At 44.6% G+C, this 27,013-nt stretch overlaps 1 protein-coding gene across 1 annotated transcript in view; it reads left to right on the top strand.

Annotated features, from left to right (window-relative positions):
* Positions 1–26,921, top strand: part of SYNRG (synergin gamma) — an 87,499-nt gene extending 60,578 nt beyond the window's left edge. The window contains exons 17-23 of the mRNA XM_068977413.1: positions 479–642; positions 1,656–1,709; positions 2,207–2,303; positions 7,471–7,619; positions 23,054–23,164; positions 23,526–23,561; positions 24,561–26,921. Coding sequence (XP_068833514.1) covers positions 479–642; positions 1,656–1,709; positions 2,207–2,303; positions 7,471–7,619; positions 23,054–23,164; positions 23,526–23,561; positions 24,561–24,692 — 743 coding nt within the window. The 3' untranslated portion in view covers positions 24,693–26,921. The remainder of the gene's footprint in view (positions 1–478; positions 643–1,655; positions 1,710–2,206; positions 2,304–7,470; positions 7,620–23,053; positions 23,165–23,525; positions 23,562–24,560) is intronic.
* Positions 26,922–27,013: the final 92 nt, after the last annotated feature.

The following is a 27,013-nucleotide window of genomic DNA, read 5'->3' as shown; positions in this document are numbered from 1 at the left end:
CAGCTGACCTGCTTCAGTCATTTCCTTTGCCCGCCTGCTCTCTGAAGGCATTTGAGTTTGCCCCTTTGGTTTTAAAACCACCCTGACAGAAGGGCTCATTGATTTCTGTTCATTGAGAAGGATAGAGGAAGTCAGTACCAATCCCTAAGTGATGACTGAAAAAGCAGCCACACTCTTGCACACTGATACTTAGAAAGACCCTAGTCCTCCAGACTCCAGTGATCCCACACTCAGAGTTATGGAAGTATTGTGACAGATTAAAGCAGCGTAATGGAGAAAATTAAAGGCAGGGGACTCAGGCATGAGAGAACAAGGGAAAGTGTTCAACGTATCGCTTGCCAGACAGGCCAAATGAGAAGTGTGATTCTGACCACCTCCTGATGCCAGCATCTAGAGAAGAGGGTCGTGTGAGCAAGGAAGAGCCTCTGCTTGGATTAAGCTGAGTAATCAGCACCTTTGTGCCATCCATCTCCCCCAGGATCGCACAAGAGGAGCCTGAGCCTTGGTGATAAAGAAATAAGCCGCTCTTCTCCTTCCCCGGCTTTGGAGCAGCCTTTCAGGGACCGCTCCAACACGCTGAGCGAGAAGCCTGCCCTGCCCGTCATCCGCGACAAGTACAAAGACCTGACGGGAGAGGTGGAGGTGAGCGGGCTCCGCGTCCCCGGGGCCCCGAGACAAAGTGCTGGCCTCGGTCACCTGGGGAACGGGGGGCAGACCATCCCAAGGCACCGGGCATGAGATGTGTCATTAAATAAGGGAGAGCACGGTGACCTTAGCCCCGGATGAAGATTCCCTCCTAGATGGGACATCACTGAGAGCAGTTAGTGACCCTAAAAGCGGAATTATTCCTGAGACCTCACAAGGAGGGAAGTGTTTCTTCAGGGACTTCTTTTTGAGCATGTGGACTTTTTCATCTTAGTGGTAAAACCTCAAAAGGCGGTGCTGGGGCGGGGTTGGGGAGCGTGGGGGACTTCCCTGGAAGCCCAGTGGTTAGGACTTCACCTTCCAGTGCAGGGGATATATATGGATTCAGTTGCTGGTCAAGGAGCTAAGATTCCACATGCCTCATGGCCAAAAAAACAAGACATTAAAAAAAAGAAAGAAAAAATCAGAAGCAGTATTGTAGCTACTTTAAAAATTGGCCCACATTAAAGAAAAAAGTCTTTAAGAAGAAAAGAGAGAGGACAGATGTGCTGGATCCCCTCACGGTTAACGTTCGCCCCACGCTGCTGCCCCCTCCAGCCAACACTCTTAGCATCCTCCTCCCCGTCCTGTCAGACGCGCGCTCACTCGCACACACAGCTTCCTGACTGGAGCAGGAAGCTGTGGTTTGATCCTAGCGCTCGTGCTAGACACCTACGTGGTGCGTACCTTTAAAGAAGCTTCCACTGTTAATGGAACAAATGAGGCAACGTTTGCAAAGGGAATCTACTAAAAACCATTTCCCTCCAGTTCACAAGTCGTGTGTTCAGAGGTTATAGTTATCAGGCACTATCAATAAAAGTCATCATTAGTGGGTTCAGAAGATCAACTGTGCTTGGATTAGTGAGTTTCATAGACATAAAAGTAAGTCTTCAGGACTCTGAACTGACGGAAGTCCCAGGTGGGATCCCCGGCTTGCCCACCTGACCCAGCTCTTTTGGTGACTTTCGCAGGAGAACGAGCGGTATGCGTACGAGTGGCAGCGGTGTCTGGGGAGCGCTCTGGAGGTGAGTCTCTCACTTGGCTGCGTTCACATGCCCGCATATGCCTCTTGCATCATCTCGCCTTCTTGATTGCTTTGGATGGACTTGGGGCGAGCTCTGCCTCGGTGGCCTTGCACTAGGAGGACCTGTGTGGAAAGTTACACGTCTTCAGTGAGGCTTCTTCCCCACCTATTGCAGCAGACCCCACTCACTTGACTTACAGTGCCCTCTTCTGTCACTGAGTTTAATGTGTAACAAAATGATATCATTATCTCTGCCCAAGTTAAAATAATATTTAAGCTGAAGAACCTTTGTCTTTCCACTTTCAAAAAAATGGAGGCTTGGTTCATCAATGTCAAAATTAAATTCTCAGATTTATTTCAGCACAGTCATCTACATACATCAATCAGTCATGCATTTTCACACCTTCCAGCTTTCCGCTGGGTTTTCTACTAATAGTAAACTGCTTTGTAATGACTTTTCCTGATTATGTAAGGTGATGTGATTTCATTTCTTTGTAGGTCATTAAGAAGGCCAATGATACCTTAAATGGAATCAGTAGTAGCTCTGTATGCACAGAAGTGATTCAGTCGGCTCAAGGGATGGAATACTTATTAGGTATGTGCTCTCATATTATACTTCTTCAAAATCATGACACTTTGGAGGCTTTTCAGTTGTCCCTATGTCAAGTAGTTTAATCTAGATCTCTCTAAGCCTCACAGGACTTTACTAAGTAGCTTCTGCTTTTATAGATAAGACGCTTAAATCATACCCAGAAACAACTATTTGACTTAAGGTCTCTGTGGCCAGGTTTCTCAGTCCTTGTTATAGACAATGTAAAATCACATGTTACTGGTTTATCAAAGACTCTGAACTAGATGAGGCATTAACATTAAATCATTGGTTTAAAAAAGAAAATTAAGTTATTGGGTCCCCAATCAGTTCTTACCATGCTCTGTTGAATTCTGCCTTTCTACCCCTTACCAACCTCCCAGATTCTTTAACTTCCTGGCCGCCTTCAGCTCTCACACATCCCAGTCTAACGTGAAATCTCAGTCCCTGTCCTTCTCAGTGGTCCTCTTCTGCTCAGGGTTTGCCTGTAGCCAGAACCACAGGCACTGGTCTCGCCCTAATCTTCTTCAGACCTTTACTCAGATGTCACCTTCTAAGTGAGGTCTTCTCGCCCCTCACTCAAAGCCATGTTCCCTCTCCCCACCCTGTCACTTGCTGTCCGTCTCCCTGCTTGATTTTCTCCCTAGCCCTGTCACATTTACTATCTTAAATATTTCACTTTCTGTTATTTGTATCTATTATCTGTCTGTCTCCACTGAAATCCGCCTCCAAGAAGGGAGAGATTTGGGTGTGATGTGCTTGCGGCTGGGTTCCCAGCGCCTCGCCTAGCGCTGGGCGCACAGTGGGCACTCGCGTGCACTCTCTGGGTGAGAGGGTCTGAGGGCTGTGAGCTCTCCTTGTTCCTGCCTCCTGCTCTTGTTCCTCTTTCCTGCTCAGACAGGCATAATTCTGCCTCATAAACAAATGCTCACCAGCTCATAGGGTGCCTATCTTTCCCTCTAGTAGTTTCCTAGTATGAAAGATTGACTCAGAAGCCCCCTCACTTGGCTCAGATTGGGCAGCAATTCCTAACCTTCCCCTGGGGAAGGAAGGACAAGCTGCAGTGCTGTATGTAGGCTGAGCGTGTGCCACTGAAGACCCCGTGGCATTCTTCCAGTTCGCTCTGGAACAGGCTGGGGGAGGGGTTGGGTTATGCCTGGCAGCTGTCCTTAGTCTTTGGAGACCTTGGCATCTCTCATCCTTGCTGGAAGAATTCAGCCATAATTCAGAGACCACAGGGAAAGAACCATTCTGTGTCCTGTTAAGTGTATAAAAGACAACATGAAGCCACAGACTTTGTAAATCTTGGGCATTCAGAGGAGTGAAATATTTCTTATTTACAGGCAGACCTGGGAGATACTGGGGCTTCCCTGATAGCTGAGTTGGTAAAGAATTGGCCTGCAATGCAGGAGACTCCAGTTTGATTCCTGGGTCAGGAAGATCTCCTGGAGAAGGGGCAGGTTACCCACTCCAGGAATCTTGGGCTTCCCTTGTGGCTCAGCTGGTAAAAAAAAATCCACCTGTAATGTGGGAGACCTGGGTTTGATCCTTAGGTTGGGAAGATTCCCCTGGAGAAGGGAATGGCTACCCACTCCAGTATTCTGGCCTGGAGAATTCCACAGATTGTAAAGTCCATGGGGTTACAAAGAACTGGACACAACTGAGCGACTTTCACTTCACTGGGAGACATTGAAGTTTTGATTCCAGACCACTGCAGTAAAGCTTATAGCTCAATGAAGCGAGTTGCATGAATATTTTGGTTTCCCAGTTCATAGGAAAGTTATGTTTACCTTATTACTGTAGTCCATTAAGTGTGCAAAATGTCTGAAAAAAACTTAAATTAAAAATATTGATTAAAAAAGGCTAGCCATCATCCATCTGAGTCTTTAGCAAGTCATAATCTTCCTACTGGTGGAGGCTCTTGCCTTGATGTTGATGGCTGCTGGCAGATCAGGGTGGTAGTTGCTGAAGGTTGGGGTGGCTGTGGCCATTTCTTAAAATAAGACAATGAAGTTTGTTTTACCGATGGACTCTTTCATCGATGAACAATTTCTCTATATAGTATGCAATGCTGTTTGATAGCATTTTACCCACAGGAGAACTTTTTTTCAGAATTGGTGTCAATCTTCTTGAAATCTGCGCTGCTTTATCAGCTAAGTTTATGTAATATTCTAAGTTCTTTGCTGTCATTTTAACAGTCATCACCAGAAGTGGATTCCACCCCAAGAAACCAGTTTCTTTGCTCATTGTTAAAGATTTATCATGAGATTGTAGCAAATTAGTCCCATCTTAAGGGTCTACTTCTACTTCTAATTCCCTTGCTATTCCCATTGTGTCTAGGGTTACTTCCTCCACTGAAGTCTTGAACCCCTCAAAGTCAGCCATGAAGGTTGGAATCAACTTCAAATTCCTCTTGTTGATATTGTGACCTCTTCCCATGAATCCTAGATGTTCTTAATGACATCTAGAATGGTGAATCCTTTCCAGGAGGTTTGCAATTTATTTTCCCCAGATCTACCAGAGGAATTACCATCTGTGGCAGCTATAGCCCCTTAAAATATATTTCCTAAAGACTAAGACTTGAAAATGAAATTATTACTTGACCCATGGGCTGCAGAATGGATGTTCTGTTATTAGCAGGCATGAAAACATTAATCTTGTTGTATATCTTTGTCAGAGGTCTTAGATGACCAGATGCATTGTCATTGAGCTGTCATATTTTCATCTTTTTTTTTTCTTTTTCTGAGCAGTAGGCCTCAACAGTGAGCTTAAAATATGCTGTAAACCATGTTGTGAACAGATGTGTTATCATCCAGGCTTTGTTGTTCCACTTATAGAGAGAGCACAGGCAAAGTAGATGTAGCATAATTCTTCAGGGCCCTAGGATTTCTGAAACAGTAAACGAGCGTTGGCTTCAGCTTAAAGTCCCCAGCTGCATTAGCTCCTAACAAGACAGTCAGCCTGCCACTGAAAGCTTTGAAGGCAGGCATTGACTTCTCCTCTCTAGCTATGAAAGTTCCTGGACAGCATCTTCTTTCAATAAGAAAGCGGTTTCATCTACATTGAAAATCTGTTGGTTAGTGTAGCCACCTTCGTTAATTATCTGAGCTATATCTCCTGGGTAACTTGCTGCAGCTTCTGTATCAACACTTGCTGCTTCAGCTTGCCCCTTGATGTTAGAGAGATGTTATGGAGATGGCTTCTTTCTTTAACCTTCATGAGCAACTTCTGCTGGCTTCAGGCTTTCTTCTGCAGGTTCCTTACGTCTCAGCCCTCATAGAACTGAAGAGAGTCAGGGCCTTGCTCAGGATGAGGGAGTGTTGTGGCTGGTACGATCATCTCTCCAGAGCACTCAGACTTTCTGTGTATCAGCAATATAAGACTGTTTTGCTTTCTTATCATTCGTGTGTTCCCTAGAGTAGCCCTTTTGATTTCTTTCAAGAACTTTTCCCTTGTTTCGAAAGTTGGTTAGCTGGCACAAGAGACCTAGCTTCTGGCCTGTCTTGTCTTTCTACATGCCTTCCTCACTAAGCTTAATCATTTCTAGTTTTTGGATAAGATTCCTCTTTGTCTTGAACACTTAGAGGCTGTCGTTGGGTTGTTAATTGACCAAATTTCAATATTGTTGTGTCTCAGGGAATAGGGAGGCCTGAGGAGGAGATGGGTGGGTGGAGCAGGTCAGTGGAGCAGCCAGACACATGCTGCGTGGTTCTTGGTGCCCCCAGACAACTACAGCAGTAGCATCATAGACCACAGATCACCATAGCGAATATGATGATAATGGGAATGTTTGAACTACTGTGAGAATTACCAAACTGTGACAGAGAAGCAGCGTGAACAGATGCTGTCAGGAAAATGGTGCTTATAGACCCGCTTGATGCACAGTTACCACAAACTTTTCAGTTTGTAAAAAAAATTCATATATTTGTATCTGGAAACCGCAACAGAGGGAAGTGCAGTAGAGCAGGCTGTTCCTGTGCGTTATAGTGATCCTGACATTGCGGTCTTTCAAACTGTTAGTGTTCCCATTTTCAGTGAGTATACCAGAGGGACTCATAAAGACGCCAGAAAAAAAAAGCTAATATTTGGTTAATGTCTGCTGTTCGAAGCCAACAGTTTTAACCGGTTTAACGTCTTCAACCATCCTTTGAAAAGGTACTATTATCCCAGGGTTACATTTGAGGATACTGAAGTACAGGGAGGTTTGCTACCTGCCTGAGGTTACACAGCTAGTAAGTGGCAGAGCTTGGACTTGAATCCAAGTGGTATAGCTCTAGAGTCTGCACTGTTACGGGGAGTTTATACTGCAGTGTTAACAGCTGATAGCTCCTGGGCTTCCCTGGGGATCCAGTGGTTAAGACTCCACACTTCCCAACCTAGATGTCCATCGGCAGATGAATGCATAAGAAAGCTGTGGTACATATACACAATGGAATATTCAGCTATTAAAAAGAATGCATTTGAATCAGTTCTAATGAGGTGGATGAAACTGGAGCTTATTATACAGAGTGGAGTAAGTCAGAAAGAAAAACAGCAATACTGTATATTAATGCATATATATGGAATTTAGAAAGATGGTAACGATGATCCTATATGTGAGATAGCAAAAGAGACACACGTGTAAAGAACAGACTTTTGGACTCTGTGGGAGAAGGCGAGGTGGGATGATTTGAGAGAATAGCATTGAAACATGTATATTATCATATGTGAAACAGATCGCCAGTCCAGGTTCAATGCATGAGACAGGGTGCTTAGGGCTGGTGCACTGGGATGACCCTGAGGAATGGGATGGGGAATGAGGTGGGAGAGGGGTTCAGAATCGGGGACACATGTACACCCATGGCTGATTCATGTCAATGTATGGCAAAAACCACTACCATATTGTAAAGTAATTAGCCTCCAATTAAATAAATTAAATAAATAAATAAAAAGACTCCATGCTTCCAGTGCAGGGGCGCAGGTTCAATCCCTGGTCGAGGAACTAAGATCCCACATGCCGCGGGTTGCAGGCCAAACAAAAAGTTGATTGACCCCAAGGAATATTAGGCTCACATCTGTCCGGATGCAGTCCCTGTCTCACCTAGGATGTCAGCCAGCAGTAAGGCTGCTGTGTCTCGTTGATCTCTTTCTCTTCACTTCCAGCACCTAACTCTTTCCTCTCTCACCCTGTCAGGTGTTGTTGAGGTGTACAGGGTAACGAAACGTGTGGAGCTGGGGATAAAAGCCACTGCGGTGTGCAGTGAGAAACTCCAGCAGTTGCTAAAGGACATCGATAAAGTATGGAATAACCTAATTGGCTTCATGTCACTTGCCACACTCACGGTAAGCGCACGAGACAATTCAGCAGTTGCTTTCCTTGAAAAAAACCTAAGGCATAAAGCTTACTCTATGTTCCTTTGATTGGAGGATGAAGGGCCCTACTGTAGCCAGTTATGTTACAAAGGAAGGAGATACTAATAACATTTGTGCTGTTAGTTGAATAGCAGCAGGTTGGCCGCCAGGCCCGTTGTACCTAAATGAGAGTGTAGGAAAACATTCTCTATATCCTTAAGTCACTGTTTTGCAAAGCATTGATTTGAGTTTCTCCCTTTACAGTTCTAGTTTTTTCCCCAGTGAAAGTGAAGTGGCTCAGTCGTGTCTGACTCCGTGCGACCCCATGGGCTGTAGCCTACCAGGTTTCTCAGTCCATGGGATTTTCCAGGCAAGAGTACTGGAGTGGGTTGCCATTTCCTTCTCCAGGGGATCTTCCCAACCCATTAGTGTCCTTTTAAAAAAATGTTAATATTAATTTAAAAAGATACATGCACCTGAATGTTCATACCAGCACTATTTACAGCAGCTAAGGCATGGAAGCAACCTAAGTGTCCATCAACAGATGAATGGATAAAGAAGTTGGAATACTACTTGGCCACGAAAAAAGGGTGGAATTTAACCATCTGCAGCAATGTGGGTGGACTGAAGGGGCATTATGCTGAGTGAAAGAGGTCAGAGGAAGACTGAGACAGAATAATGTCACTTATATGTGGAATCCAAAAAAAAAAAAATACAACAAACTAATGAATATCACAGAAAAGAGGCAGACGCACAGATAGAGAATAAACTAGTGGTTACCAGTGAGGGGAGGGAAGCAGGGAGGGGCAGCAAGGGAGTAGCAGATTAATAGGTACAAACCACTATGCAGGAAATGAATAAGCTACTAGGATATATGGTACAGCATAGGGAACATAGGCAATATTTTATAGTAGCTATAAATGAATATAGCCTTTTAAAATTGTGAATCACTGCTATATAGATGAAACTAATATTCTGCATCAACTATACTGCAAAAAAAATGTTTTTAGACCTAAGTAAAACAGACAGAAGACCGCATGATACATCTTGTTGCTATTCTGTGGCTCATTGCGCCATTTTACTTTCTTTAGGTCTTGAATTGTTTTCATTTTTTCCCGTTACGAATAGTTTTACTCTGAATATCATTAAACAGATGACTGTTTCCCGTTTTGATGGTACAGCTTCTGCAAGTGGACTTAAGAAATCAGAGTGCATGGTTGCGCATGTACATGCATGCCTGCATATAGCTGTTGTTCCATGTGTTATATGGATTTCCAAGTAGCTTAGAGGCTAGTTGACAGCAGTGCATGAAAGTATACATTTCCTTACATTATATTCTAGCTTTGTCAATTTCTTAATTTGAAAAGCGTGTAAGCAATTCCCTGAAAGTGTTTTTTAAATTTCTTTCATTTCCCGAGGGACTGTCTAGTGTCTCAAATGATAATTTACTATTTTTATTTCCTTTGTGTGTAAGCTGATCATCTCTTTCTCTTTTGACTGTTTGGCCATATATTCAATGAAATACTGTTATTGACCATATCATTTCATATTTGTAATAGATTTATTCACACACACACATATGTGCATAAGATGATATCAGTTAATTTTTGCCTCTTCTGTTTCTTCCACCTTTTCTTTTTTAATATTTTGCTGGGCAAAGCTATTTTTATATATTCATGCTAATTCAGTTTGTCTCAGATAATATCCTTTATTTCACAATAGTCAAATTTATCTTCCTTCCACAGCTGGAATAAATGTGCAGTTCCATTTTCTTTCCTTCTTTCCCCACACTGAACCAGGTGCCCCATTTCTAAGAGCAACCAGCTCTCTTTGTGCTATGCTGCTGGGTGGGAGGACCCCATGTCGCTCAGCAACCTGCCTGTCATCAGCCGCAGGTCCTCGCCATTGTTACGTTGCTTCTGGTTTGTAATATTTAAGTTCCAAAAGCATTTGAATCATTTCCGAAATCTCTTATATTATTCCCTTGGACCATTTTTCGATTTATAACTTAAAATCATACTGTTTGGATAACTATTTTTTAAAAATACTATTGTGGCCAATACAATAAGAATTGAAGTATGCATATTTGAAAAGAAGAGATAGAATTGTTTATTTGATGATAAGAAATGCCTCCAAAAAACTGAATTCGAGAGGTTAAATTTAATGAGTTTGGCAAAACTTCACCACATTTTCATATATTAACAATAGGGATAAGACATAATAAAAATGGAAGCCTCTTTTTTTTAATGTGGTAAATCATTCAGGCCCTTACCACTTCTGACTGCATAGCTGCAGTTACTGGTTCATTTTTTTTATCCACACTCAATGTGTTCTACACACCACTATCAGACAGGTCTTTCTAAAATGCTAATCTGATTGTGGCATTTACATCCCATTTGAAATCCTGCAGTGACTCTCCATGGTCTTCAGGGTCAAGTTTAAACTCCTTAGCTCAGTGTGTGAGGTCTTTTCCCTCACTTGGGCTGCCCTGGCCTGTCTTTCTCTGCTAGATCGCTTTTCCCTCTGGACTCTGCATCATTTTCCCCAGAAATCATCCCAAGAGGCCCTCAGTCTACATGAGGTGCCCCCTTCCTGTGTGTGTCCATAGCATGTTCTGGTCAGGGAGGCACTTCCATGCTTCTTGTTAATTGTGTCTTCTTATTTCTTTCCCACTAGCTTCTCAGCCCCTTAAGGTCAGGACTGTGTCCTTGTTCTCTGTTTGTTTAACTGAAATACAGTTGATCGGGGGCTTCCCTGGTGGTCCAGTGGCTGACTTTAAACTCCCAGTGCAGCGAACGTGGGTTCAGTCCCTTGTCGGGGAGCCAAGATCCCGAATGCACAGTTCAGCCAGAAAAGAAAAATACAGCTCATTTTACAGTATCGTGATAGTTCCAGGTAGACAGCATAGTGATTCGTTTTGTTCTTGGTTTTTTTACACATTATATTCCACTTCAGGTTATTACATGACACTGGGTATACTTCCCTGTGCTATTCAGTAAATCCTTGTTACTTAACTGTTTTATGTAGTATCAGTGGTTTGTATCTGTTAGTTTCATGCTCCTCTAATTTGTCCATCCCCCCTCCCTCTTTCCTCTGGTAACCATAAGTTTGTTTTCTATGTCTTTGGGTCTGTGTTGTATATATATTCATTCATATTTTTTAGATTCCATGTGTAAGTGATATCATATAGTATATGTCCTTTATCTCTTTGTGTTCTAACGTAACGATTAGTGGGACTTTGTATCTTTTCTTTTATACTTTTTGAACCTTACCTTTATTTTCAAACAAGATAAGCATTTTTATACCTCATTATTTTAATAACTGGTTTAAATTTTTTTAATAAATGGATAGGGAAAATGAAGGCAGGAAATGTTAAAGCCAGGAAGGAAGTTGTGTGCAAAAATGTGTGCTTGTAAAGTGTTGGCATTTGCTAGTGGGGAGCTGTACCGTTGACCCTTCCAGGCACTGATGTAAAGAAGACGTGATCAATTCCATGATTCACTGTGTTCAAAACAGAAAAATAAACCCTCTACTCAGGAAGCATAACTATTCCTGGTACTCATATCTGAAAGAAACTTCTTGTGGGTTCTCGTAGAGAGGAAACTAACATCATCTACATTATCTTCAAAAATGACCCTTTCAGTAAAGAAAGCAGCAGGGTTCATTGAGTAGTCTCTTAGGAAAATCTTCCCTTGTAGATCAAATGCCATAGCCCCAGTAAGTGAAAGTTATTTCAAGTGGGGAGCGAAATAGATGAAATGGTAAAGGAGAAAAAAACAGTGTGGCAGTTCTTACTGACAGTGGCCTCAAGTCTTTGTTCGGTAAAGAAAACACATAAATCAGTGCAAAATACACCAGCTTCCAGTAAAGTCAGATTAAAAACATGAAGTGATTCATAAAAGAGGAACCAGAGCTAATCAGTAAACAATAATTCAAGTTAAGACAAGGTGGGTTTTTTTTTTTAACAGTTTGGGATTTGGTTTATTTATTTGAACCTTTAGCATGTTGATATGGTAAAATTGGACTGCTTCTTAGGGAATTTATTGGGAATTAATTCATTAAGAAATTGGTGCCACCCAATGGGAAAGGTGTCTGGCAACACGCTTTCCCTGCCACCTGGGAACTCATTGAGGACAAGGACCAGGACCACACGTCCGTCGTCTGTCTGCTCTGAGCACCGTGCCAGGCACCGTGTCACTACCCAGTAAACAACGAATGAAAAGATTTACAGACCTCCAGCGCAGCTGATTAAGTAGTTCCACTTTTTGGAAAACTCCCTAAGGCAGAGGGTTCTACATACAAACTCATAAAAAGAAGCAGCGCAAATGCACAAGTTGTTCTTTGTAAAAATGAAAAGTTAAAAATAACCTAAAAGTCCAAATCTGGAGAATTTAATTGCATGAATCTTCATAGTAGGATGTTACATAGTCATTTTTTAAAGGAGCACAAAGTTTGAAATAACACAGAACTGTTATTACAGTGCTGGAAGGGAATATGCCAGAATGGTCATAGGGTTGTGTGTGGGTCGTAAAACCCTGGCGGTTTTTGTTTGTTTTATTTGGCTGTGCTGGGTTGTAGTTGTGGCATCTGGAATCTTTGATTTTTGTTGCGGCATGCCAGATCTAGTTCCCTGACCAGGGATCAAACCCAAGCCCCCTGAATTAGTAGCTCAAAGTCTTAGCCCTTGGACCACCAGGAAGTCCTACCCCTGGCGTTTTAAAAAAGTATTTCCAAACTCCACTCACAAATGAAGTTGATTGGCTGGTGATGCACGTGGGTGCCCGTGAGGCTGTGAGATGGAGAGGAATGTCATAAAATCCAGTGTGTCCCCTTTGCACTGTTGGCATCAGAGTTCATCAGAGCCTCTGTATTCAGTCTCACAAAGGTCTCACCTCAACACCCATTTGTTCCATGTTTTTTTAGCAGCAAGATATCTACAGCCACATATTAGGAATGTGCGGGTCTGGGTGTCTCCTAAGTCACCCGTCTTCTGCTCCTAACTCTCTACTCCTATGGACCACATTAAGCCTAAACATCGTCAGCATCATTAGCCAACATTTACTGAGTGCTTACTGTGTGCCAGACCCTATTCATGACTCTCTACATGGATATAATGAATACAGCAGTCTTGTGGGTAGATAATAATATTCTCCCCTGATTAAATGAAGAAACTGAAGCACAGAGATATCGGTGAGACCTGGGCTCAGTGTGAAAGAGTCCTAAGTCTGCTTTTTCAACCACAGTACTCTGCTGCCTCCTTGAATGGGCAGATGGGATGGGTGAAAGCAGAAAGGCAAAAGCCTTCTTGAGGAAGATGGGTTGTTCCTTGGCTTCAGGGTTAAAGAGATGAAACACCAGAAGTCGGTCTTGGCAGTGGCTTGATCTAAACAGTCAAGTTATTTTCTGTATACTTTTTCCCCGGTTAATGTCTCAGGACTGTAGGGGAGCTTAAAGGAGTCCCCATTGCCACTTAGATTTTAAGGTTCTTTGTTTTGATGGCAGTTGGTTTCTTATTGTAATTAACACTGAAAACTAGACTGCTGTACAAATCTATCTCTTCTGATACTGTTAGGAAAAGGTGGCTGCGATGACAGAACTTTTTTTTTTAGCTGTGAACTCTAAAGAAAAGATATCACAGAAGACCAAGTGTGTTAAGCAGGTTCATTATCTATTAGCCCTTTTCCGTTTGGAGCAAAGGATATTTGGGGAGAATCTTAGCCTTGATTACAGCTCTGAGGGAGCTGCTGTCGGGGTGAGGTGGAAGCCAGTTTCGTCCTTGTACATCTTGCTCATGAGAAAGGCTTGCTTTCGAGATTCCGATTGCTCCTCCTGGCTTTCTTTAATTTTTTTCTTTTTTCCTTTTTTAATAAAATATATACTTAGTAAAATGCAAAAATCTTAGTTATACTGCTCAGTGGTCTTGACAAATGCATGCCACACATAGCCCAGGCCTGGTCGAGATCCAAGATAGCCCATCTTCCCAGACGCTTTCCTTACGCTCCTTTGTTGACTTCACCCCACTCAGAGATAAGCCATGTTCTGAGTTTTTACATGAAGGATTAGTTTTGCCCAGACCTTTTTAAAGGAGCCTTAGAATTTGGTTTTGTGATTCTGTGAATTAGTCACCCGCCTAGCCTGGGAGTGTTGCCCCCTCACTTACGGAGGCTCTAAATCCCTCCACATGGCAAAAGAGGAAGTGAAGGGGAAGAGTGGCCAGGCATTCATGCCTCCCCTTCAGACTCCCACTGGGAACAGCCGTTTCCGGCGTCCATGTCTGGATCTGGATGTGTGAGTGACTTTACCTGACCTTTGTTTAGGCCCCAGGATAGACGTCTGCCACTGGACAGCACAGGAGCACGGTGCACATTGTGGCTGCCGCTGAGTGTCCACTTCCACAGTCACCCATGCTCTTCTAGCTATAACTGCTTTCTTCACTAGGTTCAGCTCAATTCAGCCGCTCAGCCGTGTCCGAGTCTTTGCGACCCCGTGAATCACAGCACGCCAGGCCTCCCTGTCCATCACCAACTCCCGGAGTTCACTCAGACTCACGCCCATCGAGTCGGTGATGCCATCCAGCCATCTCATCCTCTGTCATCCCCTTCTCCTCCTGCCCCCAATCCCTCCCAGCATCAGAGTCCTTTACAGTGAGTCAACTCTTCGCATGAGGCGGCCAGAGTACTGGAGTTTCAGCTTTAGCATCATTCCTTCCAAAGAACACCCAGGACTGATTTCCTTTAGAATGGACTGGTTGGATCTCCTTGCTAGGTTAGCTGTGAAAAATAGTCATTCCCTACTCATATTTCTCCTGATTATACCATGTCATGTGCTCTTGCTAGCTGGTGGGCCTTCGGTCCTTAAACCTTACCTGAGGGGCATCCCTGGAGGTCCCCGTGCTCTGTGCTGTACTTAATGAACTGAATCACCACAGCCAGGCTCTTTGGTTCCAGTAACACTGATACAATAGTGACTGTTTCTTTTGCACTGAGAACCTGCTGGATATTGTGCTGTATTCCTTCTCATTCAATCCTGGTAACATCCCATAAGGTCAGCATAATCCCCAGTTTTACAAGTGCAGAAGTTGGAGCTCAGAAAAGATGAAACTTGCCTGAAACTCACAAACCTGGGATTTGAATGTAAATCATTACCTAAAACCACTTTTCCTACTGTGTTAGTCCCAGCTTGCAAAGTATTAAAAAATGACTCGTTTCTTCCCACAAAGACTCTATGGGACTCTGCATCAAAAGGAGACTGCACTTCTTTTGCCAAGTGAGAAAGTTCTGGGTGCAGCAGTGACGCTTGGGCTAAGGGAAGCAGAGCACATGTCTTAACCTCCAAATTGCGGCTCCTTACCATTTCTTTAAGCTGGAAGTTACACTGGCGGCAGAGTTTTACATGGCCCTCTGTTTAATGCTCCCTTAATCCATGGACTAAAACTCCCTCTTGTGGCAAAAGCGTACCTCTTCTGAGCACTGATTGAAGAAACTTTTTTCTCAAGAGAGAAAAATCCTCTATTTCAGAGAGGTGAATGCTTTCTTTTTGGTTGCTGTGGGTCTTTGTTGCTGCACGAGGGCTGCGCTCTAGCTGCTGAGAGCAGGGGCTGCGCTCTAGCTGTGGTGCGGGGGCTTCTGAGTGTGCTGGCGGGGAAGCCCGCCTTTCTCTGGTCGCAGGGCACAGGCTCTGACACGCTCGGGCTTCAGGAGCTGCAGCACGTAGCTCGGTAGTTGTGACACGTGGGCTTATTTGCTCTGCAGCACATGCAGTCTTCCTGGATCAGGGATCGAACCCATGTCCCCTGCGTTGGCAGGCAGATTCCTATCCACTGTGCCACCAGGGAAGTCTGATGAGTGAATTATTATGTTGAGGTTTTATCTCATGGTTGTGGATTGAAGTTCAGTAGGTTTGCAACCAAGACTTCAGTCCTGGAAAACAGAACTGATCTATTTTGCCATATGGAATCTATGAGAAGAGACAGGACTGTTACTCTTCTGACCTCTAGTCAACTGAAAATCACCCAGGCTCTCTGATTCCACTGTTACCCTCAGTCTAATAAAATTCTTCGCTGCTTCCTTTCAATGTGAAATAAGCCGTGAATTTCAGAGTACTTCCTGTTGCTGTGGCATGTCAGGCAAACGGTTTGTTTTTTTAAATAACGATAGCATTTTTATCATCTGGCCAACCTGCACAGTATTTTAGAGACAGAATATTCATTGTCTCCACACGACTATCTTCATTTGACCGAAGGTAGATATGGTAGACAGGATAACGCCTCCCCACCCCCAGGAGGTTCATGTTCTAAGCCCTAGAACCTGTGAATGTTTTACCTTAGGTGGTGGAAGGGACTTTGCAGATGTGATTACAGTAAGGGTCTTTGAATGGGAAGCGTAGCACGGATCATCTTGGCAGGCCCAGAGGCGTGACAAGGATCCTTATAAGAGAAAGGCAAGAGGACTTCCCTGGTGGTCCCCTTCTGCTTTCAATCTCTCCCAGCATCAGGGTCTTTTCCAACGAGTCAGTTCTTTGCATCAGGTGGCCAAAGTATTGGAGCTTCAGCATCAGTCCTTCCAGTGAATATTCAGGGTTGATTTTCTTCAGGATGGACTTGTTTGTTCTCCTTGCTGTCCAAGGGACTCTCAAGAATCTTCTCCAACACCACAGTTTGAAAACATCAATTCTTCGGCACTCAGCCTTCTTTATGATCCAACTCTCACATCCATACGTGACCACTGGAAAAACCTTGCTTTGACTATACGGATCTTATTGGCAAAGTGATGTGTCTGCATTTTAATATGCTGTCTAGGCTTGTCATAGCTTTACTTCCAATAATAGGCATCTTTTAATTTCATGGCTTCAAAGCAGCGTGACAATCAAAAGAGAGAGACTGGCGGATGCTGCCCTCTTGGCTTTGGAGATGGAACTGTGATCCACAGAGTGTGCAGGCAGTCTCTAGACACTAGAAAAGACGAAGATGTGTGTTCTCCCCTAGAATTCCCATAAGAAAAGCAGTGTTGCCAACTCACTTTAGACTTCTGACCTCCAGAACTCTAAGAGAATAAATTTTATTTCAGTCAAATTAAGTTTGATGGTAACAAACACCACCACCACCCTCTTTGGCAGTGTGAAACAACAGAGCTTTATTCCCGACTCCTGTTCCATGTCCATCTCAAGTTGGAGGGGCTCTATGCCATGCCCTCCTTACTCCAGCATCTGGGTTGATAGAGCTTCACCGAGTGGAACAAAATAGCTGGTCGCCAGGAGAGGATCAAGGGAACATGGCAAATAACACATTGGCCTTAAAGACTTCCTTCCAAAAGTGAGCGTATTACTTATCCTCAGTCTCTTAACACCATGACAAGTCACCCGGCCGTGTCTAATGCAGAGGGACAGAGAAGGAGAATAAGGCTATCAGTAAGGAATGCTAATTGCTACCAAACTCTTCTTCCTTAATAGTGATTTTCTTGGATACCATTTTGCTGCTGCTGCTAAGTCGCTTCAGTCGTGTCTGACTCTGTGCGACCCCATAGACGGCAGCCCATCAGGCTCCGCCATCCCTGGGATTCTCCAGGCAAGAACACTGGAGTGGGTTGCCATTTCCTTCTCCAATGCATGAAAGTGAAAAGTGAAAGTGAAGTCGCTCAGTCATGCCCGACTCACAGCGACCCCGTGGACTGCAGCCCACCAGGCTCCTCCGTCCATGGGATTTTCCAGGCAAGAGTACTGGAGTGGGGTGCCATCCTTCTCTGGGATACCATTTTAGTAGTTTATTATTGGCTAAAGATTCAGGATTATATCAATATATCCCAGCCTGCCTCTGGGACTTGTCAGTGTATACAGGTCAAGTAAATATCGCTGGTTTTTAATCTTCGCTAAATACATGACATACTTGCCAGTTAAACTAGGTGACACGCAATTTAAGGTGGCCTGTAGAGGGCATGCCTCCTTCTAGAATTAGGGCCCTTTGATTGGTGTCACACTGTTACTGTGGACTACAATAATCCCCTTGCTAATAGATGTGTATTTATAAAGGTTAATTTTGTCATTTGAAAGATTAATTTGACTACAGAGTAATTTATGCAGAGCCTTATGATTTTCCACTGGAGTTTACAATATGACCTTTTCGTTTGCTTCTTTTATTCCTTTGGTAAACATATATTAAAGGGCTTTTATTAACTTTCTTTTTTTCTTTAGGATTTAGTTTCCTTGGGTTCTAATTATTTCTCAAACAGGCCTTCTTCAATAACATGATGAATGTCTATAATGTAGATTACAGACATGCTACTATGTTTTTAACCAATTCAAAGAGCATGTTTGATTTTATTATCAAAGTGAATAATTGTGATAATCATTTAGAGTATTTGATCCTTTCCAGTGCCCTTTTTATGTATCTGTGAGGACCCTAACACCAGTTGGAGGAGGGAGGGAGGGCACGTGAAATTGTTGCCGTTTTACAAAGGACAGAATTGGATGACAAGCAAGTGACGGTGCCACCTGCTTCTCGGTTTGACCAAATAGGTCATGATCACACTAAGGAAGAAAAAGAGTTATCCTCCGACTTGGCTAAGGTGGAGTAGGTTCATACAGTTGAATCTTCCGCCTCCCCTTCTCTTCTTTGAGAACCGTCTATCATACTTCCTTCCCTACGTGTGATCTGAATGGATTTAGCTCAGGTTAGTTTGAGATATTTGTGGAACCTGGCACATGATTTATCATTTCAGATTCAAAAGGGATGGGGAACTATCATATATAATCTACCCATTTTCCTGGTGAAAGAAGCCTCCTTTTTTTTCCCCCCTGGGAAAAAATAATATAGTTACGCAAATACAAAGACAGTATGGTGACTCCTCAGTGGTTCAGCCTAAAGTAACTATGGAACATGTAGCCGTTATTTTATCATCAAATTTGCCATTATCCTGGTCATCTCAGCATTCTTGAAGAAGAACCAAAGCCAACTCACCAGGCTCCCAGATCCGTCACACTCTGGACTACAAGCCCTTGTCTCTGTTTCACTGAAGCCACCCCTTGGCGTGATCACTCTGGACTGTGTTATCAAGCATCACACTGCAGAGCTGAGGCAGTCTTAAACTCAGACATTTTTCTGAGCCCATCTTGGCAACTTAAGACCTTTCTCGCTCTTGATTTGTTCTGTTCATGTTTCTGGTTTTCCAGATGGGACAGTGGCCCCTTTTACTGTGTTCCTGTGGACTCCCTTCCATCTTCGCTTCCTTTCCCATGTGCCAAAGCATGTTCCTTAGCGTTTGAGATTATTCCTGTCTGTGCGAGGACAATCAGCTATCCTGGTTACCTCAGAACCAAGGGGTTTCCTCAGAGCTAAGATGGGAACAGTCATTCATTTCAGGTTACTCACTTATTTTCGGCTGTGCTGGGTCTTCCCTGCTGCTCACAGGCTTCCCTAGTTGCAGCGAGTGGGGGCTACTCTCGTCCCGGTGGCTGCTCTTGTCGCAGAGCACGGGCTCCGTGGGGTGCAGGCCTCAGTAGTTGTGGCACACGGGCCTGCTTGCCTTCTGGCACGTGGGATCTTCCCAGACCAGGAGTTGGATCCATGTTCCCCGCGTTGGCAGGTGGATTCTTATCCACTGGACCACCAGGAAGCCCATAAAATGGGGATAGTCTTGCACCGACCAGGAAGTTGGCCACCCTAGTGCACTGTTTTCATATGTGGAAATACTGTAATGTGATGATCTCTTCCCACCCTGTGTTCAGTGACATTGCACTGGTAGCTCAGCACCAACCATGGAGGAGTATTTATACCATGGAAATCCACAGATGCTTCACACTGGGGCTTGACTTGTTGATTTTCTAGATTTAAAGTGATGCAGAGGAAATATTAATGTAGGTTAAACTTAAAAGTATGCTCTTTGTGTAGCCCTTATGTTGTGAGTAGAACCAAAAGTTGGGTAAAGATTCTGCAGTATTCTGAAACTCTTATCTGATTCAGCAAAGAAGTCACTCACGTATTTGATAGACAAATGAAGTTCCAAAGTATGTCTGAGTGGTGACACTCTAGCCCTTGTCCTTCACGTTAGACATCAGCATTCACATGAGAAGCAACACTCTTTCAGGAGAGCAAGCAGAGGTTGACTGTTGATCTAAGAGTTGGGCAAAAATCCAAGAAAGCATTTTGTGAGAATAAGATACCATGGGGGCGGGTGGGTGGGGGAAGAACTTCCCTGGCAGTCCAGGAGTTAAGACTCTACACTTTCACTGTCAGAGCAACTAAGATCCCACATGCTGTGCAGTGCAGTTAAAAAAAAAAGATACTATGTGAAATTTACAAGAAAAGGATGGTATATTTTATTATTTGTGAAATATGTGCTACACATTCTTCATATCAGTAAAGCTTATAATAAGCTTACATACCTGTGTGGGTTTGTGTGTATGTACATATTTACATGCATGCATGCATAACGTCTTCCTCTTTGGAAAGTCAGTTCTTAATTGAGCCAGGAAGGGAGCAGTTTTGTCCCCAAATTAGCCAGGGATCCTGCTAAACATCCTACATGCAGAGGACAGGCCCCACAGCAAAGATCTAACCAGCTTAAAATGTCCATGGTGCCAAATTTAAGAAACTCTGTTCTAGGGCATATATAAGAAATATAAATTAGTTTAGGTATACCTAACTTCTACCCAATAAGAATCCAAAATCTTATTTTCTTGATTAGATTTTTTAATATTGAAGTATAATTGATTTATAATATACTGATTTCTGCTGTACAGAAAAGTGGCTCACTTACATATATACATTCTTTTTTTAATATTCTTTTCCATTATGGTGTATCGTCAGACACTGAACATCGTTCTCTGGGCTGTACAGTGGGACCCTGTTGGTTCTCCGTTCTGTATATAAAAGCTTATATCTGCTGACCTCAACCCCCGCTGTGTCCCTCCCTTGGTCCCCACCCTCCTGGCCACCAGACTGTTCTGTCTGTCTGTGTATCTGTTCATAGGTAGGCCCATCTGTGTCATATTTTAGGTTCCACGTGTAAGTGGTATCACGTGGGATTTGCTTTCTTCCGACTTCACCTGGTGTAATAATCTCGAGGTCCGTCCGTGTTGCTGCAGTGGGCAGCATTCTGTCCCCTGTCACGGCTCTGTTTTATCCCCTTGTGCGTATGTGCCGTGCTTTCTGCGCCCGTGCGTCTGTCAGTGGGCGGTCTCCGTGTCTGGGCTATTCCAGATAGTGCCGCTGTGAACAGAGGGATGCGCGTGTCTCTTCACATTACAGTCTTGTCTGGGTATAAGGCCAGGAGTGGGATTGTTTCGTCATATGGCAACTCTCTTGTCAGCTTTTTGAGGAACATCCACACTGTTCTCCATAGTGGCTACAGCAATTTATATTCCCACCAACAGTGCAGGAAGGTTCATTTTTCTTCACCCTCTCTCCAGCATTTGTTATTTGTAGACTTTTTAATAATTGCCTTTCTGACTGGTGGGAGGCGGTACTTCACTGTAGTTTTGATTTGCATTTATCTGATAATTAGTGATGCTGAGCATCTTTTCATGTGCCTGCTGGCCATCTGTATGTCTTGTTTAAAGAAGTGTCTGTTTAGGTCCTCTGCCCATTTTTTGACTGGGTGGTTTTGTTGTTGAGTTGTATGAGCTGTTGATGTATTTTGGATATTAAGCCCCTGTCAGTCACACTGTTTGCAAATATTTTCTCCCATTCTGGTTTTGTGTTTCCTTTTGCTGCTTTTGTCTTTCTGGCTGTTTTTGTCTTGCTTTAGTATTCAGTCTGTTTCATAATTGCAGAATAACTCACATGCAATGAAATGCTCCGGTCTTAAATGTATAGTTGGAACCATGTAGCCCACACCCCTCAGTACGTGGAGAGCTTTCATCACCCGCTCAAGTTCCCTTTTGCCCCTTCCCAGTCCTCTGATCTGATTCCCAAAACAGCCATCTATTTTCTGTAACTTTGCATTATCCTCGATCTGCCTGTTCTGGAACCTAATCTAAATGAAATTAGGCATTGCGTATGTTCTTGGGTCAGCTTCTTTTACATTGTGTGTTGTAAAAATTCATCTGTGTTGTATCAGTTTGACCCCCTTTTATCACTGAGTAATATTTCATTGTATTAATATGCTGTGTTCTTTTAAAATCTATTTTCTTGTTTATTGATACAAGCTATTTCCAGTTTGGGCTAATAGGAATAGAGCTGCTATGAACATTTGGCATACAAGACTTTTGTTAATGTGTTTGCATTTCTCTTGGATAAATATCTAGGAATTAAAAGCTTCATATGATAGATGTGTATTATAACTTTTAAGAAATTAACAGCTTTAATCTTTAGTCTACACATTCCATATTTCATACTTTTTTTTTGGTAAGAAAATAACGCATATAAAGAGCCTAGTGCACTGCTTAGCATAGGTAAGGGCTTGACTTATTAGCTGTTATCATCTTGGGTTGGCATACAAGGTCGTTTGGGTTTTCCTATAACATTTTATGGAAAAACTCTTCACGAGCTCTTTGGCCAGCCCAGTATTTACTCTGTCTAGCCAGTAATGTCCAGCTCCCTCTTTCTGGAGCGCTAGAGCCGTATATCCACCTGCCTGCTCACGCAGCGTCCGAGCTCCGCTGACCCGCAGGCAGCTTCCATTTGGCTTGCACCAGCCCGGGCCCTTCTCCCGGTCTCTACCCCAAACTCATTCTCCTCTCACACGTCTCTGTAGGGTGGATCCTCTCAGGTGCCCAGTCCTCCAGGCCTGTTGATTCTGGGGCCTTAATAGCTCCCCATGTGCCCATTTCTGTCCACCGTTGCTGTCCAGAGTACAGACCGCATCCTGTCAGCATCCAGTGACAACCCTTAAGGCTCTCCAGGATGAAGTCTCAGCCCCTCATATTCCTTTCCCCATATTCCATTAGGCCTTTGTGCTCCCGCTTCATCTCCTCCCTCTGTCCATAAGCTCAGCTCCCACCCCCTAGATTTCTCCTCCTGCCGGATCTGCTTAGAGGCTTTTGCCCATGCTGCTTATCCCACATAAATACCCTTCCCTTCCCACCTCATCCTACCCCACCCCTCCCCCAGCCAAGCCCCCTCAGGACTCAGCCCCGAAGACTGTAAATTCCGGGACGCGTTCTCTGCCACCCCACTCCTTTCCCCTAAGTCGGGTCAGTGCCCCAGCCCCTCTGCACTTTGCTCTGGCCCTTGGTTCTTACGCACATGCTGGTGTGGCTCTCATCACACGTGTTGCCTGATACCCACCTCACCCCGACCCTAAACTGAGCTCTAAGGGTAGGGACCATTTTTCACGCATCCTGACATCCCCAGGGGAATGGAATGATCGTGCTGGCGGTGGTAGAGTGTTCACTGAATTTGCTGCTGGACCTACTGAGAGGTGGGATCAGAGAGCTGAGCCAAGCAGCGTGGGGAACTGCTGTCTCCTTACCTGTTTGTCTTGTCATCACAGCCTGATGAAAATTCACTGGATTTTTCCTCTTGTATGCTCCGGCCTGGGATCAAAAACGCTCAGGAGCTGGCTTGCGGGGTGTGCCTCTTGAACGTGGACTCCAGGAGCCGGGTAAGTCACCACCTCCCCCGACACCACTTCCAAGGCAGAGCTCATCCCTGACAGGACCCGGGGCACGAGCCCACCTGGCCCACTTCTCCGCATGGTCTATGACCAGAGGCGGGGAGCTGATCAAGTCCTGAGATGGGGCCAGAGAAGCAGAGACTCCCTTCCAGGGGGTGGTGCGGGGAGCTGTTGCAGGAACTGGTGCAGGCTTGCCTTTCTGTGGAGTGGGCTCATTTGCCTTGTGCCTGCAGCCCCCTCTGCAGGCAGGGTGGCACAGGGAGAAGGGTCGACCTGTAAGGACTTGTTTGCAGGCCAGAGGCCCTGTGCTGGGAATTTTGTTGACCTTATGGTTTCAACATTATTTCAGAAAGAAGAGAAGCCTGCAGAGGAGCGTCCTAAAAAAGTATGAACACTTACTTGTTACCTTAGTGTCTCCCAGCTTAATTTTGAATGTGGAGGGCAAGTTCAGTGATTCCACTGTCATCCTGACCTGTTCAATCACAGATGCTTTGCTGAGTCCTTTCCATTCCCAGTGTCCGACTCAGTCACTAATGTGTCCACGCGGGTCACTTCCGTCTTGTGTGCATGCTTTGTGGCTCGAATCGGCTTCTGGTATGGCGGTTATTTTCCTCTAGGAGGAACAGGGTAACAGAAAGGGCAGCTTCTGGAAAACCAGGTCATCATGACACAGAGGAGGTTAGAGAGCTTCAGCACTTGGCTGTTAGCAGACAGAAACAGATTTGGGGGGTGGGAAAGTTAGAGTTTTGTTTATTTGTAGACGTTTAGAAAACACCCCAGGAAGTGGCTGAGGTTAGGCCTGGCTGGCTATAACTTACCTGCAAGCATTATTCATTTGGAAAGCATTCTTAGGTGTTTGGTATCTTTTTTACAAGCCCGGAACCTATTTGGACATTTTAATGATGTCAGTTCGGCTCTCAGCTCCCAGTGGCATTAGACCCATTTTAATCTTGAGTTTTCTCTGATGATAGGACTTTATGAGCCTCCAAAACCTCAGGGATGGCATGTAACAGTCAAATGCCAGCCTCAGGGAAGGGCTTCCTTCTTCACAAAGAGATCAAAATGATCCCCAGCCCTTGGCTATTTTCGTTCCCCTGTCATGACCCCTGCCAACCCCCCACAGCCTCTGTGTGCCTTTTCTCGGAAAGATTTGACCTCCTTTTGCTGAAACTGGGTTTAACAGTAAAGATTTTTTTATGCCTTGAATTAGCGGCACAAAACTTTTCTCGCTTGAATTCCTGTAGCCACCTGCTCAGCTTTTGTGTGTGTGCCAGTCTGGCCTCAACCTCTGTGTCCTGGAGCGGGGTCCGTGCGGCTGCCGGTCAGCGCCTGGGTGTGGAGGGAGCCTGACCCCTCCCCCTCCGTGTCTGTTTCTTCCTGGCAGGCGTTCAGCTCGGAAACTGACAGCTTCAAGCTGGCGTACGGGGGACACCAGTATCACGCCAGCTGTGCCAACTTCTGGATCAACTGTGTCGAACCGAAACCGCCCGGCCTGATCCTGCCTGATTTGCTCTGAAAGCTCCTGACAGCTCCTCTATCCCAGCTGGGTTTGTTTTTTCCCACCACACCCCTTGGGGTGACAGGGACCAATAAACAGAATGTGAGTGCTATGGAGCAACCCGGCCCCCCCCCCCCACCCCTTCAGGAGGGAATCCTCAAGAGGTGGGGGAGGGGCTGTGCAAGTTCCCAGTCCTTCCCACAGATGAACTTTGCCCCCAAGTTCCCGCAGCCAGTCTTTGGGATTTCAGGTCAAACCGCCCTACCCAAACTGCACGAGGCACTGGAAGTTTGCTAACTTACCTCTAGTTCTCTTAAGATGTTTTAAAATATGGACCACAGTTGCCTTTATCTAAGGCATAATTTGCTGCTGCAGCACGGAAACTGTGAAGAATTGACATTTGAAGAAAATTAAATTCTTGCTCTAGGACTGGAGTCAGAAGGATTTTGAGCCAGTGTTTGTGTATCTGGAGCACTTACTGTTGTGTGAAGTAGAATGCATTTAGCCACATGTAGTGTGTTAATATCTAAAATGACTAGAAAGGGGGACATTGTGATTAAATGGATATTCTTTTATAGAAAAACTTCAGCTTCTCTCCACTGGACAGCGGCAGGTGGGTGAGGGTGGGTTTACCAACTCTAGTGTCACAACAGAAGCCGTTCTCCACTCCGTTCGCGCATTGCAAAGACTGGCAGCTTTCAGGAAGACTTTCAAAGCACACCTGGGAACTTCGCAGTGGAGAAGAACGTCCATTTCGACCGAGCGCTAAATCTTGGTGTATCTGGATGAACGTCGTTGCCCTTGGGGGTCTTCACTGAAGGCCCCGTGTTGCTTCACACACAGGCTGTGAACGTGGTATTTTTCTTCAGACAAGGTTTGGAAAGGCAGCTGGATGAAATCTCTTTGCGAAGGCCTCTGTCCAGATTTCCAAGAACGCCTGCACAGGGACCAATGCGTTTCTCTGTGAGAGACCTGGAAATTGCTCAGGGTTGGATGGTGGAGCTCGTGGCCCAGCAAGGAGAAGAGTAAGGTGTGTATTTGTGGTAGAGGCACGTGACTTGGAAGCAATGGCAGGAAATTGCTCAGAACCAGCACTGAATTTTAGAAGGAAAAGGCTCATGCTCTCTGTTGTGTTTTTTTTTTTTTTGGCCTCACTGTGTAGCTTGTGGGATCATAGCTTCCCTACCAGGAATTGAACCTGCATCTTCAGCAGTGAAAGCACAAAGTCTACACCACTGGGTCGCCAGGGACCTCTTTCATGCTCTCTGGTATAGGGAATTTTCTTTGCTGCTCAAACCGAATGCATAAAATCAGGGGAGAAAAGTCAAGGAGTAAGGACTGTGCTATTCCTGGGAAGAACACGTCAATCTGGGGCACTTGTTTCTGTTGTGAATTACGTGTTTATGAGGCGATTTTTGAACCTTGTGTGCTTCACTTTGTGTGGCTTAAGCTCTCTGACATACTTAGTTTTTTCCAGTTTGTAAACTGGAGAAGTTGGCTTTGTCTCTTTACATAATTAACTAGATCATTTTTCCCTCCTCAGGACAAAACTTGGGGCCATTCGATTTTGCTCCGTCTTACATCTTTTACTTCCACCCTCCCCACGAAAGGTAGAGAACGTTTTCATTCCTGAGCTGTTGGGGCTTCTGCTTTACCTGGCTGCATGCCAGGATGCAGACAAGGGTGGCTGAGGTAAATGTTTTTTTCTCATCTGTTGCGGATGATACCATCTCCAGCCGCTAATAACCAGAAGAGCTGTCTCTCTGATTGCTACCTTTGCCCTCCACAGGGCCAGCGGGTGTTAGTGATGTCACAAACGGGCCGGTTTCTAGTGAACTTTGCCTGGGGCCTCGGGGCTCCACTTCAGCCTGAGCAGTGCCCCGGGTTTCGAGCAGCCTTCTCACTGACCACGGTCACAAGTCGACCTTTGCAACAAGAGACGTCTCCCGGTTTCACAGAATCTCCACGGCAGAGACATTTTCAGAAACGCTGTGTGCACTATTCTTCTGTCACCGTGGTCCATATTGATGACAATGCTCACCTGTTAACTAGATAGGTTTCCATTTCTAGATGTATTGCAGAACGCCTGAGATAAAACTCGTAAGTATAATTACTGCTGACCTTAGCAAGTACAGTTGGTTGCCACCTCATGGGAGGTGCCAGAGGAAAAATACAGCAGGCATCAACGAAAAGCTTTTGCTGCAGAGCGTTCACTACTTTCAGGATCTTGTTTAGTACTGGAAATGCTTTATTCGATCTGCCAATAGATTGGGGAGTGTGGAATTCCGTCACGTTGATTTTCTTTACGCAGGTTTATTAAAATGAGTCAACACTGCATT

The sequence above is a fragment of the Capricornis sumatraensis genome, chromosome 8 (assembly GCF_032405125.1).
Source record: "Capricornis sumatraensis isolate serow.1 chromosome 8, serow.2, whole genome shotgun sequence".
Classification (NCBI taxonomy): domain Eukaryota; kingdom Metazoa; phylum Chordata; class Mammalia; order Artiodactyla; family Bovidae; genus Capricornis; species Capricornis sumatraensis.
The sequence above is the reverse complement of the archived record's forward strand: the minus strand, read 5'-3'. Positions and strand labels throughout refer to the sequence as shown.